Below are 16,128 nucleotides of genomic sequence, written 5' to 3'. Positions count from 1 at the left end.
GGCACATAACACATCTCCCTCCTGTCCTGCAGATTAGGTTTCAGCGACCAGGAATCCCCCACTAGTGAGCTAGTTGCCCCAGGGCGGTAGGTAGGTAGGCAGGTAGATAGGTAACGTTGGCTGCGGAAGTGAAGCTGGGACCACGCAACACAGCTCCATCAATACGTTGAGGAGAAGTTGCCTACCTGAGTCACGTTATTAGAGCTACCCTACGCTGTGAAGGAGGTCTGGCAGAGCTGGAGGAGACGTGCCTATAGTGAAGCTTTCATAATGTCTCATCAAACCGGTATACACGGTGAGTAAGCCACTTCTTTTTCAAAAATGCATTACTGGATGGTGATTTTACTGACAGGCCATTGGAGTTTAGTAATTGTTTTGTTATGCATAATCTGAGCGTTTATGATAATTAATTGTGAATTAATCTGTTTCGAAGTGATAAGAGCAATGGTAATATATTGTGCATGTAACCTTTAATCTGCAACTACTGGCCTATGTGTCCTTATTCACAGGTGTGACTAAGTTTTCCCTCAGTCCATAGGCCTATATGGTGCAATAATTGTCTGTATGTGATGAATGATGCCGATAGCTTCTGAATATATCGCTGTGGTGTCGTAATGGTGTGTCTTGATGGACAAGGGTTTCTTAAGTTTGACATGAAGTGTCTGACAGCTGATAGAAGCGGCCAGCAGTAACCGGAGACCGCTCGCGGCGGAAGCACTACCTCACCTGTCTCTGGCTCACCTGCATTATTCATCCGCGCTCAATCTTCAGTAACCATGGTGAGGGTGAGGTGGGGATACGGTACCCGACCTCCACTTTGTTCATTCACAAGATGGATGACTCATCAAAGCCTCATCATGAAACTGCATGTTCTAGATCCGTGTCAGCATTCTACTCTAGAATGTGTTGGAACTGGAACAAGCCAGTCAAACATTAGCCATGGTAAAGCCAGCCCCTGGTTGCCAGGAGCTGAAATGTGTATATGCCTTATATCCCTGTCACCGTACGGCCGGGGCTCAGGCGTCCAGACCTGGATATCAGATTCTCTCCTCGCAAGGAGTCTAATGTCCTGCTCTCCTCCTCTATCCATCCTCCGACCTACCAGCTCTGCTTCTTTTATTCTTCTCTTTCCTTCCTTTGTCTCCATTTCTAAATGTCCTGTACTGTGGCCACCTGGCTGTTCTGACCCATATCTGACGTTGCGTGTGTGTGTGTGTGTGTGTGTGTGTTGGTGTGTGTGTCTGTGTGTGTGTGTGTGTGTGTGTGTGTTGTCTTTCACAGCCACATCTGAGCTGAAGGAATTCTTGGCCAAAGCTCGAGGAGGGGCAATAAGGATAATCAAAATTGTCATCAGGAACGGTGAGAAGAATTCAAAGAATCACCTCCAAACTATGAGGAGCAGACTTGCATGAAACATCTCAAATATGAAAAGACACAGCTATCTTTAGTACTCAAATGCTGTAGAGAAAAACCTCTAAATGATGAGGACAGGCCTGTCTACACTGTAGATGCAGTGATGATCTGTACAAATGAGGATAGGCCATAGAACTGAAAGAATAACATTAAGACCTGCATAACATAAGATAAGAAAACCTGTCTATACTCTACGTATGTTGCAGAAAATAACCTCCTAAGTATGATGACTCTTAGTAAACATGTTGCATAGAATAACCTCCAAAGGCACTGTTTCTTCGCCTAGCTCGGCCCTCTCTACTCCTTTTCATTCATAGCTGATGATCAGTGGTGTAGTCTACGTAGAACGCAGGTATACGCAGTATACCGACCTCAAAATTTCAGGCATTTCAGTATACCCACTTAAAATTGATGGAGCCATTATTTAGAATGGCACAAATATATACAGTATACCCACCTCAAAAAAGCTCAAATACACAGCATACCCAAAAAAGTAGACTACACAAAAAAGTAGACTACACCACTGCTGATGATCATCTACGAATGAGAGGGTTGGGCTTGTCAGGCTAATCGTTTGTTGCTCCAGACATAAAACAGAGCCAGACATCATGACAGCACTGGACATCATTAACCCATTTTAGCCTGATGACTCGTATATGTTGTGTGACCTTTGGTGCCTGGAGCGATATATACGCTGCATTCAGGCTCATGAGATTTTAGCCTTTTTATTTAAAATGTGGGTATGTTACAGCTGAATGAGCACATTCTAATGCACGATGAGGGTTTTATGGTTTAAATGCAACTTATTTCATGATTTTATGTGCATCAAAGGTCGAGATATTTAGGTTTTTATAGGCTGAGGGTAACTTTCCCAATAAGGGCTTAGGCATTCAGCAGGCGTTTTTTGCAGGTGCTTTAGGCATCAATGATGGGTTAAGTATGAGGTGCCAGAGATGATCTGTAGGGTGATTGCATTGCTTTGTGGAGCTTGATACAGTTATTCTACTTATCTCAGGCAGAGAATGGCGTTTTAGGTATTGTTCTAAGGATGAGAGTAAGGCCTGTGGAACAGGATAGTGTGGTAGGTATAGGAGCTCTATGTCTAGCGTCTTATAAGGCCTATGGATAAGACTATAGTGTGTTGTTTCCTGGCTCTATTGTAAAGTGCTTTTGCTCTGTTGTGTGTACATATTGCTTATTGCTACTTTTGCATAAATACTGCTATTTTAATTGTAGTACTTCCACCGATGTGGTTGTTTTCATCTATGGCTGTTTGTTGGTTTGCAAAATGACTCGTCAACTCCTGAATGTATTGTTCTGAAACTTTGACACACTACGTTGGTATGCACAATGACTCAGGCTGGGTTCATTTTTGGTGATGATCTGTGCAATATTGGCAGAGGTCTTTGCTCTACGAGTTCATGTCTGTTGTTATTATTAAGCTGTTTTAAATTGCAGTTGCTGTTGATATAAGTTCATTGCTATAGCAATATTTTACTAGAAAGTGTGTCGGGTGTAAGCCTATGTTTGTCAGACAGGCTGATTCTTATCATTATCATTAGCAGCAGTATAGTAGGTGTGAGGTGTTAGTGTTTTCAGAGCAGCTGGTTATTGTAGTATTATGATTACTATGATTACTATTGGATTTGTTGGAAAACCAGAAGGAGAATATGTTTCAGATTTTAAGCAGTATCAATGGAATTACATTGAAGCCTGATTAAAATCATGTAGCAAAATTGGAGATATCAAAACCAGAAAGGGGGACACGCCCAACATATCCCCACCCCCACCCCTACAAATCGCACCCTACTGTATGATGATGATTAGTAGTGGTAGTAGTAGGTGTGTAATGTGTGTTTGTGAAGGCTATGTTTTTCCAGAGCAGGGGCCTATACTACAAAGCTGGTTCAGGATAAGTTAAGGTCAAGTTAACAGGTAAATCATCTAATAGAAGAGCCTGGAGTCCTCATTTTCTTAAGACAGACTCTTGTATTAGCTGATTTACATGTACCTATTAACATAACCTTAACTTACCCTGAACCAGCTTTGTAGTATAGGCCCCAGTTGGTTGGTTATTGTATTACTACTGTATGATCACTATGCTGATGATTCGTTGTAATGGTAGTAGTAGGTATGTAATGAGAGGTGTTTGTGTATGTCTTTCAGAGCAGCTGGTGCTGGGTGCATACAGAGAACCGTCGCAGAGTTGGGAGCGCGACTATGACAACTTCCTGTTACCGCTGCTGGACGCAGGCGAGCCCTGCTACATGCTCTACCGCCTCGACTCCCAGAACGCACACGGATACGAGTGGCTCTTCATCTCATGGTCACCCGACAACTGTCCCGTATGTGACCTATACACTCACATTGACATACTGTCTTACCGTACCACACACACACATAGATGTGACTCGTGGACACACACGGATATGAGTGGCTATTCATTCTATGATCACCCACAGCACACACAGACACGCACACGCACACACACTCACACGCACACACACACACGAGTGCCTGTTCATCTTATAGTCACCCGACCCGACCACTGTCCCGTACATGAGCTGTACACTCACATTTATTGACATACTGCTTACAACACCTTACATACTCTGACATAGATGTGACTCATGAGTGTACATGGATACAAGTGGCTATTCTCGAGTGGCTATCTCTTGGTCACCCAATTACTGTTGCATACATTTAATAACTACATCTATAACTATTACATAAACAGTTTAGATATGAGTGGCTATTCATCTCATGGTCACCTGACCACTGCCCTGTACGTACACACCCACAGGACAGGAATGCATTCAAACATACATTGATAAACAATACAGCCATGAGCCACAAGCATGCGCGCACACACGCACACACACACGCACTCACTCACGCACGCACGCACGCACGCACGCACGCACGCACACACACACACACACACACCACACACACACGCACACACACACACGCACGCACACACACACACACACACACCACACACACACACTGTATGATGTACGTATATACAGTATTGCATATATTGTATGTAATGCATTGACTATACCATTTCACAAACATAATAGCCAAAGCATGATGGTGTCTGTCATGGCTGCCGCTGTGATTGCAGGTGCGGCTGAAAATGGTGTATGCCGCTACGAGGGCCACGCTGAAGAAGGAGTTTGGAGGAGGACACGTCAAGGACGAGCTGTTCGGAACAGTGCAGGTGGGCCTGCCATTCACGCCAGTACGGAGCCCTTAAAATGACATGTGAGAAAAAAACGAAATGTTTCTCGCGCACGAGAAAGTTTCTGGTGGCCACGAGAAACCCTTCCCAGGTAGCAAAGTTGGTGTTTTTTTTACTCACATGTCATTTTAAGGGCTCCGTATGCCAGGGATACATACACACAAATTTGGCCTAGCGAAGCAAACTTCGCCATTTATTCCCATGAGGGAGGCGAAGGCAAGCGGACAGGAACGAAGTGATGCAGAAATATTCAACCAAGTTTAATATATAATGCAAATGAGGAGCAAATTTCACCTGCGGCAGCCAATCAAATCAACAAAATAACTGTTTCAATCCATTGGATTCGCCACAACGACCTGATGATGGTTGAGCTGAGAATGGAACACTGAATTTCGCCTCTCTTCACTACGCCTGTATGTGTCCCTGGAGTCACATAGTCTATTCATAAAAGTGGAGACATACATAATCATGTGTTTTTTCGCTCTGTCCTGATTAAGACTAGGGCTACTTGTGTACGGACTATTTGTTTATATTTACTGTGTTGCAGTTTATAAAGGCATTATAATCATGGTTATTTAAATTGAAATGTCTATGACAAATACTGTGGATAATTGTGATCAAGTTCACATTAACTAATTTATTTCAACAATCATGACGTCCCAAAATGTACTATGCATTTGCTTATGCAAACTGAAAACCCATATATCTGTGGCGCTTACTAACGATGACTTGGCAATAATTAAAGAAGCTGTAAGCTATTGTTTATTTGTTTTCCTTATTTGGAGGAAACCTATATTCCTTCCTGTGTAACTGAGATCCAGAAGTGAGAAGCCTGTTGTTTTCCACTGTAGGCCAGATCATTTCATTTCTGAAGATCAAATTCCATCTAGTCTCAAGGTAGATAGAATAGTGGATGTAGCCTTTTCATGCAGATGGCAGCGCCAGCGAGACTCACTCTTTGATGAAAAACCTTAACTAGACCTACATTATAACAGCATTACCATGACATTACCAGTCTTGAATGTCAGATTAAGACTGGTCATTACCATTTTGGTGGCAATAGGTTATAACAGCGGCTCTACGTAAAAGGATTTAATGAATATTCATGCATGTACGAACAGGACACAATTTTATGGCATTCATGTGATCACGATTGTCGTTCATTACGCAATGTACATTACTGTAGTAAAATACAGTCTGTTGAAACCCCATCACCTCACCATTTCTCATTTGTGTCTACTGGTGTTCTTGTCTACTGTATGTTGCTTAAAATCCATCCATTCATCCATCCATCCATGTTTGTCCAGGATGACATGTGTACCATGGGTTACCTCAAACACATGGCTAGCTATTCCTGGCTAATCTGCTAGCTATTAACCTGCTACAGGTTGTGTCTAGATTTCTATGATATCCCACCACTATATTTGCTTGGTTAACACCAGTCCTAATCACAAGTGAGATTAGGTCTGGGGAGTTGCCTATTGTAAATTCCGTAGGGGAGAGAATACTTGGCTATTATGACACACTGCCCTGCTCTCTGATTGGGCAGAGAAACTGTTAAGGTCGAAATGCTTGGCCATTATGACACTGTGCCCATGATCTTGGACGTTATGAGTCATCCTCGCCAGACTGTCTTTCAGATCGAGTTCCCAGGCTATCACTATATATGGGTCATTGATGTTTTTGTTGTTCCACGTGTCAGGTCACGTGTGCAACCTAGCCTGGCGATGCTATCCTATGTACTCCACCCAAAGATATTGGCTCTGTTTGACGGAGTCAACAGTCGGCTTTCACCCAGGTTAGGTGCAACCATAGCTAATGCCACTACTGTACGGATTAAATTATTTTTCGTCTTTACTAGCTTGTCTAACAAGCATATTTATAGCATTTGCAGGAATTACCAATTATTATTGTTGTACCACCCGACGTCATTGACCCATATCCATGTTTGATCAGAAGGACATGTGTTGCCAGATTAACCTGATGTCTACTAACCTGCTATAGGTTGTGTCTGGATTTCTAGGATATCTGTCTCACCACCACTGTATCCATGTTTGTCCAGGAGGACATGAGTTACCAGGGTTACCTGCGCCACGTGGCCTCCTGCTCGGCTCCCGCTCCTCTGACCACCGCTGAACAGGAGCTGCACCGCATCAAACTCACAGAGGTGAGCAGAGTACACTAGCCTGATTATCATCAACTTTCAAATCTCTCTAGGTGGGCACGGCCTGGCTAAGGGTACACAGCCACCAGAACACTATGATGTAACCCACCCAAACAACAGACTACACAGCCACCACTACACTACACTACACCTCCCACAACAGGAAACACAGCCGCCACTACACTACACTACTCTATGCCCACAACAAACTACACAACCACCACTGCACTATGCTGTAGTCCACGCCCACAACAGAATACACAGCCACCACTACACTATGCTGTATCCCACCCCCATAACTACAGCCACCACTAGACTATGCTGTATCCCACCCCCATAACTACAGCCACCACTACACTATGCTGTATCCCACCCCCATAACTACAGCCACCACTACACTACTGTATACTGTGTAGTCCACCCCCACAACAGGCTACACAACCACCACTACAATATACAATCTTCCACACCGCTACACACTGACTACAGTATACTACACTACATTATAACAACCAGCACTATATACCACCATACACAACTATTATACAGTATATACTACATATTGAGCTGCACCGCATCCAACTCACAGAGGTGAGCAGGGTACCACCAGCACTCTTACCACCATCCCATACCACCACACACAACAGTGAGCACCAGCACTCGTACCACCATCCCTTCTCTCAACCTAATCGGGTGGGATGGTCGTAGGAGTGTTGTTTGATGACTGTGTGTAGCTGGAAGTGCGGATTGGTGGCATTTGTAGTCAAAGTGTAGCCTGATAGCCTCGTGATTGTGTGTAGCTGGAAGCACAGAGTGGCATATTGCACTGCATTAAACTCACAGAGGTGAGCAGGAAACCACCACTTTATGCCCTGTCAACCATCCCTTCACTCTTAGGCTATTAACTAGGGCTGTAGCGATATTTTATCAAACCGAGAAATCGTGATACACAAGGCAGTATCTTGATATGCCCTTTCAAAGTTCTGTTACCCTTCAGTCCAGAAAACAACCACATGATATGATGTGATGGTGCTTCCAAACATCAAATCATCATCATTATAAACTTTATTTAATTATAAGTGGCCTCTTGTAACCTATTCTACCAATAAACAATCATACAGCGTTTTCACACCTGGTCCCTTTCAGCCGCCTAAGTGAACTCAGAGTAGTGACTCAGCATTTTTGCCACATATGTGAAGGCTCCAAAGCATACCCAGACCTCTCGGAAGAGAACCATTCTGAGACCTTGACGGACGTGGTCTCAGTTCAGTTCACTTTTGAGTTCTGACAAGTTATACTTGTGAGTGACTAGGTGTTATCACTTAAGGAGGACTCTAGGACCGGATGTGATAAAAAAGAACAGTGACACACCATAAAACCATAAAATAGGGTCGGGGACCCTATTGAAAATGAGATGTCACATCTCAAGAGGCACTCCCCGTAAATAAATAAATAAATAAATAAATTCAAATAAAAGCCTACCAGGACCAGAAAAATCAGCCAGTTCTTTTTGTAATACACTCACAACGGAACAAAAACAGAACTGAGTCATTTTGCTGTCGGTTTGCTTTTGAGTTTGGTTCTCTTACAGGGGACCAAGTGTGAAAGTCTTTACTTATAAATGTAAAAAAAAAATAAACGTTTTTTTTTTTTAAAAGATACATTTTTAAAAAACATGATGTGTATAGGTCAGAGGTCATAGGACTAGGCCATAGGTCAAAAATTGTGATCAGAAATGTGAACTGAAAAGTGAGTTGAGTGTATCGTTACAACCCTATTAACAACAGCAACTACAGTACATCCCACCTACTGACCACCACCAGTGGCAGCCCACGCTCCAACTGTGTGGCAGCCATACGCCAATTAAACAGCCTCATCCACCCACAACTGTCCCTTGAAATACGGAATTGTATTTAGAAACGAAAGTATGGTTTTGTATTGAGTTGAAACGGGATGCTATTAGGTTAAAATGCAGGAAATTATATCTGGTTTTTTTTTTCATTTTGGGGGAGGACCCCCAGACCCCCGTGCAAATGACATGTCCCTTATTTTATCCCCAGGTGGTTGCCAACCCATCACCACCCTTTTTTAATTTCCTTCCCTTTTCTCGCTCAAGTTTTTTTTCTCCTGTGTTTTAGACCCGTCTGTTGTGTATATGTGTGTCTTGGCCATTATGTGTATATTAAGTCTAAGCCACTTGAAACCTTTATTTCACACTTGGTCAAGTTACGCTTCTCTACAACTTTGCCAACATTTTGCCAAGATTACATGACAGCAGGAGTAGTAGTTAACAGTTTCAGAGGATAAGAGGTCACACACTACACACGCATTCCTTTCAACAAACTACCAAAAATCATCTAATGTTTGCCAAAGGCCATGAATCCATTTTTACAGAGCCCTTAAAATTACATGTGAGAGAAAAAAAAACGTTTTCGTGCCCACCAGAGAGTTTCTCGTGCACTCGAGAAAGTTTCTGGTGTGCACCATTAACCTTCTCATGTAGTCACATAGTAGCCTATCAAACCCCAGAATAGCATCATGTGACTGCACTTGCCAGTAAATCATCTACAACCCCCCCCTTCAGAAATGTTCTGGTGCACACAAGAAACACTTGGGATTTTTTTTTATACTCCTTGCATTTTTAATGAATACATGTTAAAATTACAAAACCATGTTGACTGTTCAGCTACGTTTTGTAGATGAGCTCATTAATAACATTGACCTATCCCCTAGATTACAGGTAGAACAGTGCATTGTGGGCACATGTATTCTTTGAAACATGGCTTACCAATACCAACCTCTGTGGAAGTAGTGGTGTATTATATGTAATGCCTTAGCTGACTATTTGACATTAACCATCTTTGTCTCCCACTCTCTCCTACAGGATAAGGTGGTGCGAGTAAGTGTTGAGCCATTTCATACCTCATTAGTGCAGTGCTTGTCTTTGATTGGTCTAGTTCATACCCATGTGACCTGATGGGTAATGATGTGTTCTATCTATAATTAATGTGTATGTTTTACACTAACACAGGACGAACGCAGGCGGCTTCCTACTCCAATACTACCCAAGGTGCAATATCTTTTTAATTTCCACAACTGATTTCCACTTAAATCACCACAACTAATTATTATTATTTTTTCCTCTCTCCCTCACACACACACACACACACACACACACACACACACACACACACACACACACACACACACACACACACACACACACACACACACACACACACACACACACACACACACACACACACACACACACACACATTACTACAACTAATGATTATTTCTTGCTCTCTCTCCCACACACACACACACACATACACACACACATTGGGTGGTATTGCCTTAAATGTGAAATGTAAGCAAGACATGTTCTCATTTTATCTCCCTCTCTGTATGTCTGTTGTGTCTGTTCTGTGTGTGTATGTGAGCGTGTGTGTCTTATCCCCATGCGGCCATGTGTGTCTCTCCCCTCTCCCCATGTGTGTCTGTGCATGTATGTGTGTCCCGTCTCCCCTTGTGTGTGTGTGTGTGCTCTTGCATGCGTGCGTGTGTGTATGTGCGTGCGTGCATGCGTGTCCTATCCCCATGCTTGTGTATGTGTGTCTTTCTCTCCATTCCCCGTGTGCGCTTGTGTGTGTGTGTGTGTGTGTGTGTGTGTGTGTTAAAGCTCGAGTGCCGCCCACTTCAGATGATGACGGAGATCTGTGTGAGCAACAAGCTGCAGGGTCTCGCCTTCCCCCTGCAGGAGGAAGCCAAGAGGGCACTCGTGCAGCTCAAACACAAGCTCATCAACTACATACAACTGGTCAGTACTGCAGCTCAAACACAAGCTCATCAACTACATAAAACTGGTCAGTACTGCAGCTCAAACACAAGCTCATCAACTACATAGAACTGGTCAGTAGTAAATACACAAGCTCATCAACTACATACAACTGATCAGTACCGCAGCTCAAATACAAACTCATCAACTACATACAACTGAAGCACTGAAACTCAACATACAGCTGGTTATTTGGCCATAAACATCACACATACCTCACAGGTGCATCTCCAACACAAACTCATCAACTACATACAACTTCTCAGTGGCTCAAACACACACTAGCACCATTGACAAACTTACTTGCGGCACAATAATAGAGGCAACTAACCAACTTACGTCTAAGGCCCTTTCATTTGGCAATTTTGGAGGGTACATAAGTCAACATGGTTCTCTAGTCTCCTGTTTTGTGTTGTACATCCTCATACCGGTATAAATATTGTCCTAGTGGCTGAGACTACTTCAATTTCACCATGATAAGTTCACATCTATGCAGTGACCATAAAATATTCCATTTTCATCTATCATGTACTCTATTCTATTCTATTCTATTCTATTCTATTCTATTCTATTCTATTCTGTTCCATTCTTTTCTATTCTATTCTATTCTATTCTATTCTATTCTTCCGCTTGATCAGAAAGTGGACGTGGCGAAGGAGACCATTGAGCTGGTCCATACGACCCCCACGGAGACGAGGGACCTGCCCTGCCGAATCCCCACCAACGCGCCACGCTACCACCTCTTCCTCTACAAGCACTCCCACCAGGGCCAGCACCTGGAGTCTCTGGGTCAGTACACTTACAGTACGCTTACACCCCTTACACTTAAAGGGCCATTCAAACTATTCATTTTCGTCACTGAATGTAGGGCGGCTTCGCCTCAGCTGTCATTTGAATACAAGGACATAACTAGTCATTACCAGGGCTGGAACGGGGGAGAGGTAAGCCCGGGCACTTGTGGCTTAAAGGGGCCCCTCATAATTAGCTGCGCAGAACTGACTCACTGCTGGGCCCTTATTTACAAAAATGTAAAAAAATAAATACATGTAAAAAAAATTGTTTTAAAAATATTTCTGAAAATAGGGGCCCAAGGGGGTGCAGGCCCACCGGGAAAGGCCCGCTATTCCAGATGGCCAGATGATTCATTACCAGGTGGCTCCCATTCAGCTGGGGGCCCTAGGCAATTGCCTACATTGTCATTCTGGTTGTGATAGGCCTGCTTACACTCCAGATGCAGGGTCCAGGCTGTGCTGTCAGTACAAGCAAAGAGCATTGAGAGAAAGAGCTGACCAAATACTCTGTCCCATCCATCCTACTGCAGCTGTTAATTAGCAAATCAACAATCCTGTTCAATGAAAGTTCACAGTGGAGATGTGTTAACTGTAATAGTGAGATGGGTTAGTACCAGGGAAACTCACAGCCCAGCTGCAATCATCAACCATGGTCCAGCGACCTGGCATCCATCAATGCAGCAGTCAGCACTCTCTTCCAATTTTATCCACTAGGTGTCACTGTGAATAGAGACAGTGAGGCCTTCTTGACCTCTTTATTTGGCACCGCCAACATTTTCACCACAATTATATGAATAATGATAAAAAAAAATGTATTATATGTTTAATGCAGCAGCAGATCATACTCTTTGTTGTTATTAATAGTACTGGTCATTGTGGTTTACAAAGTGTGTGTGTGTGTGTGTGTGTGTGTGTGTGTGTGTGTGTGTGTGTGTGTGTGTGTGTGTGTGTGTGTGTGTGTGTGTGTGTGTGTGTGTGTGTGTGTGTGTGTGTGTGTGTGTGTGTCATCCACAGTGTTCATCTACTCTATGCCGGGACACAACTGCACCATCAAGGAGAGGATGCTGTACTCCAGCTGTCTAAACCGGCTCTTAGATGAGGTGGAGCGAGACTACCATCTGGAAGTCGCCAAAAAAGTAAACCAGACCTTTGCTTTGTACTGTATCTACCTACATGTCTGTCTGTCTGTCTGTCTGTCTGTCTGTCTGTCTGTCTGTCTGTCTGTCTGTCTGTCTGTCTGTCCGTCCATTTGCTTGCTTGTTTGCCTGTGTATTTATCCGTCTTTCTGTTTATATACCAATTCATCCACCTGTGCACATCCTTTTCCATCTGCCCCTGTCTTTCTGTCAGTCTGATGGGGTCAGGTAGATATTGACAGTGGTAATCTGTATGTCTGTTTGGCCATCTATGCAGCATTAGCATTAATGCATTACATGTGTATGCGTACGGGTGGAGACATTGACAATGGACTGTCTGTCTGTCGGTCTGTCTGTCTGTCTGTGTGTCTTGTAAGTACAGTGTGTGTTTTGTTTACTGCAGGGATTCTTAACCATAGGGCCGTGGACCAAAGTTGGGCCGCACTCACAACCTCTAGGGCCGCAGACAAATTTCAGTTTCGCACCAGTGGGCCGCGTGACCACTAGTTATCAAATATAGTGGGCGTCTCTTTTCCCTCAAACGCAACTCTGTCATAGCGCAATGACCACACCCAGCGTTTTTTTGTTTGTTTGGGGGAGATTCATTAAGAACAAGACGGTAACACACTTTGCAGTGAGTGGGCTATTTTGGAAAAAGCGAAATGACCAACCGGTTCCGCTTCCCAGCTGATTTGGCAACGTCTTCTGTGTCCTAATATCCTCAAGTGTTAGTTAGAAATAGTTTTTCACCGGTTAGGCTACTTGTGTAGCCACTTGTGTTCCAAATAAGCTCACATAGTTATTTCTCTATCAAAATACCTGGTAAGGTGTGTGAGTTGAGTTTAAACAGTGTAGCCTACAAGTCATAAACGGTTTCAGACCAAAATATTCTTCCAAAATGTAAGATTTGTTAAAAAAAATAATGCATAAAACCTAATTAAATATTACAGCACCTCTTACTTCATATACTTCATAAAATACTTCATCCAAACAGAGAACATTTATTTTTTGAGAAAATGTATCTTTTTAACCTACAACTTGAGATTGCACAGCACTTTTTGTGTTCTTCAAAGGCATTTTTGGTTGGCATGCATGCCAGTTTGCATGCATTTCAATGGGGTGTACCATTTAAGTCCACCCAGTACCCATTAAGCCCGCCTATACAAAAAGCTATTTTATGGAAATAATCAGCTCCACAAAACATTTCATGATGCATTCCTTTAAAGATTAATGCCAAACAAACTGGAATATGCTTAGAATTCATACCTAACCACCTTAAATCTTACGGTAGAGTAAGATAAAGATGGTGTGTGGTTGTATCAAGAGTTTAGCAGCGTTTGCTCGCTCATAAAACACATCTTTCCATTTGAAGGAAAATGCTATAATTTAGCAAAACACTGCATGTATATATATGTATAAATCATTACATTTACCTCTTAGTTCATTAAATATGAAAGTATTTTCAAAACATTTGACTTGAGCTAGCTGAAATTCTATGATTTGACATGTCCCAAAACAGCAAAGTTTTGAGGCGACTTCTTGTCAGTGGTCCTGAGACTGGATTCACTTGGATGGGATTTGTTTGCATTAAAAAACATTTTGCCACTTACTAAACCCTTTAATTGGATAGGGTGGTGAACAACGAAATCCACCTTTTCCCTTTCTTTAAATTGACCTCAAAGTTGAAAGTGGGCTTAAAGGGTACATGGGCTTAATGGCTTACCTTAACATTAATTAATATAGGGCTATCCCTTGTGGAAAAAATACTTCAGTAATAGCCTATTTATTTATTTATATTTTATATCATAATATATTAGCCTATTGTCTGTTATATTATCATAATATAATATAATATAATATAATATAATATAATATAATATAATATAATATAATATAATATAATATAATATAATGTACTATAGGCTAATAATATATACATGGGTATGGGCCCCGGGACACTGCGCACTGGAAAAAATGGGCCTCGATGTCAAAAAGGTTAATAATCCCTGGTTTACTGTATGTCACCAGGTGGTGGCAAGGATCTACATGTCTGTTTGTCAGTCTGTCTTTCATTTCTTATCTGTTCATGTGTGTTTGTGTCAGGTGGACATAGACAGGAGTGATTTGTCTATGTGTTAGTGTATGTGTTGATTTGTCTATGTGTTAGTGTATGTGTTGATTTGTCTATGTGTTAATGTAGGCTATGTCTGCCTCTCTAACTGCTAATACTACTGTACAGTATATTTTGTCAGGTAGAGATAGACAATGGCGAGGGGTTGACAGAGGAGTACTTGCACATTAACCCATTGCTGCCTAAAGCACTTGCAAGAAAGTCTGCTGAATGCCTGATCCTTCTTTTAAAAAAAGTTGCCCTCAGCTTGTAAAAAACGTAATATCTCAGCATCTGAAACACATAAAAACATGCAATAAACTGCATTTGAACACTAAAGCCCTCATCTTGCATTAGAATGTGTTCATCTAGCTCTGACATAGCCAGGTTTGTAGTAAAAATGTCTCAAATCTCATGAGCCTGAATGTTGCATCATGCAGCTCCAGGCACCAGGGCCAATGGTACGCAACGTAACATCCAGCATCAACGGGTTAATGTGGTATTTTGTCGCATCTTTATGTACTCAAGTGGAGATCAAGAAATAGTAGTAATATGTTGTCGTGTTGTATGTTAATGTCACCAGGTAGAGATAGACAGTGGTGAAGGGTTGACGGAGGAATACCTGTATGAGGAAGTGCACCCCCAGAACAACGCCGTCAAGCAGACGTTCGCCAAGCCCCGCGGCCCCCCAGGGAAGAGGGGCAACAAGCGCCTCATCAAGGGGGGAGGAGAGAACGGGGAGGAGAGCTAAACCCCTAACACCCCCGAACCAATCAGTGGGGAGATAACAGGGAGGAGAGCTAAACTGGCACCTACAACCAATTATTGACTGTAGATTTAAATTTGACACCAAAGTTCCATTCTTTTTCCGTTGAACGTATTTGAAGCATTTTACACAGCTTGTTGGGTTTGCAACAGAGGACAGGATGTCATCCCTCCCTGATATCGAGGCAGCATTTCTGATTGGCCATCCCAAACAGGAAATGTGTTTGAAAATGCTTTAAATCCGTTGAAATGTGGTGTGTCTGTCCACAGAATGTACAGTCATTGTCCCTAACTTTGCCCCTCCAATACTCTACTCTACCCAACCTAACTCAACTCAACCATACTTGTGTTTCCATCCAACTTGTTATTAATGCGCATTTTAGTTACTCAAACATGAGGTCATGAATGGAATAGGTGTTTTGTTGTTTTAGTGAGTAACCCAGCTATATCCATTCATAGTGTGTGGTACAGCACGTATGCAAGTAGATCTGCAGTTACATCGGTGTCATACGTCATGATAGTGTCATGATAGTGTTATGAACGAGTCATAAACATAATGCCAATGTCATAAACTTTTTATGGCCATGAAAAGTTGACATTGTTAGGCCTGTCTTTGTCATAACCGAATTTCACTTAAAGACCAAGTCATACAATGTTTATG

At 42.5% G+C, this 16,128-nt stretch overlaps 1 protein-coding gene across 1 annotated transcript; it reads left to right on the top strand.

The window, feature by feature from the left end:
- Positions 1–270: 270 nt before the first annotated feature.
- On the top strand, positions 271–15,453 carry LOC134463279 (twinfilin-2-like). Its single transcript, XM_063216490.1, has 9 exons — positions 271–295; positions 1,282–1,359; positions 3,580–3,758; positions 4,544–4,639; positions 6,723–6,827; positions 10,531–10,647; positions 11,304–11,454; positions 12,471–12,592; positions 15,286–15,453. The coding sequence occupies exons 1-9, from the start codon at positions 271–273 to the stop codon at positions 15,451–15,453; spliced, it is 1,041 nt and encodes a 346-aa protein (XP_063072560.1).
- Positions 15,454–16,128: the final 675 nt, after the last annotated feature.

This window comes from Engraulis encrasicolus, chromosome 14 (genome assembly GCF_034702125.1).
Source record: "Engraulis encrasicolus isolate BLACKSEA-1 chromosome 14, IST_EnEncr_1.0, whole genome shotgun sequence".
Classification (NCBI taxonomy): Eukaryota; Metazoa; Chordata; class Actinopteri; order Clupeiformes; family Engraulidae; genus Engraulis; species Engraulis encrasicolus.
This window is presented reverse-complemented; position numbering and strand designations above follow the sequence as displayed.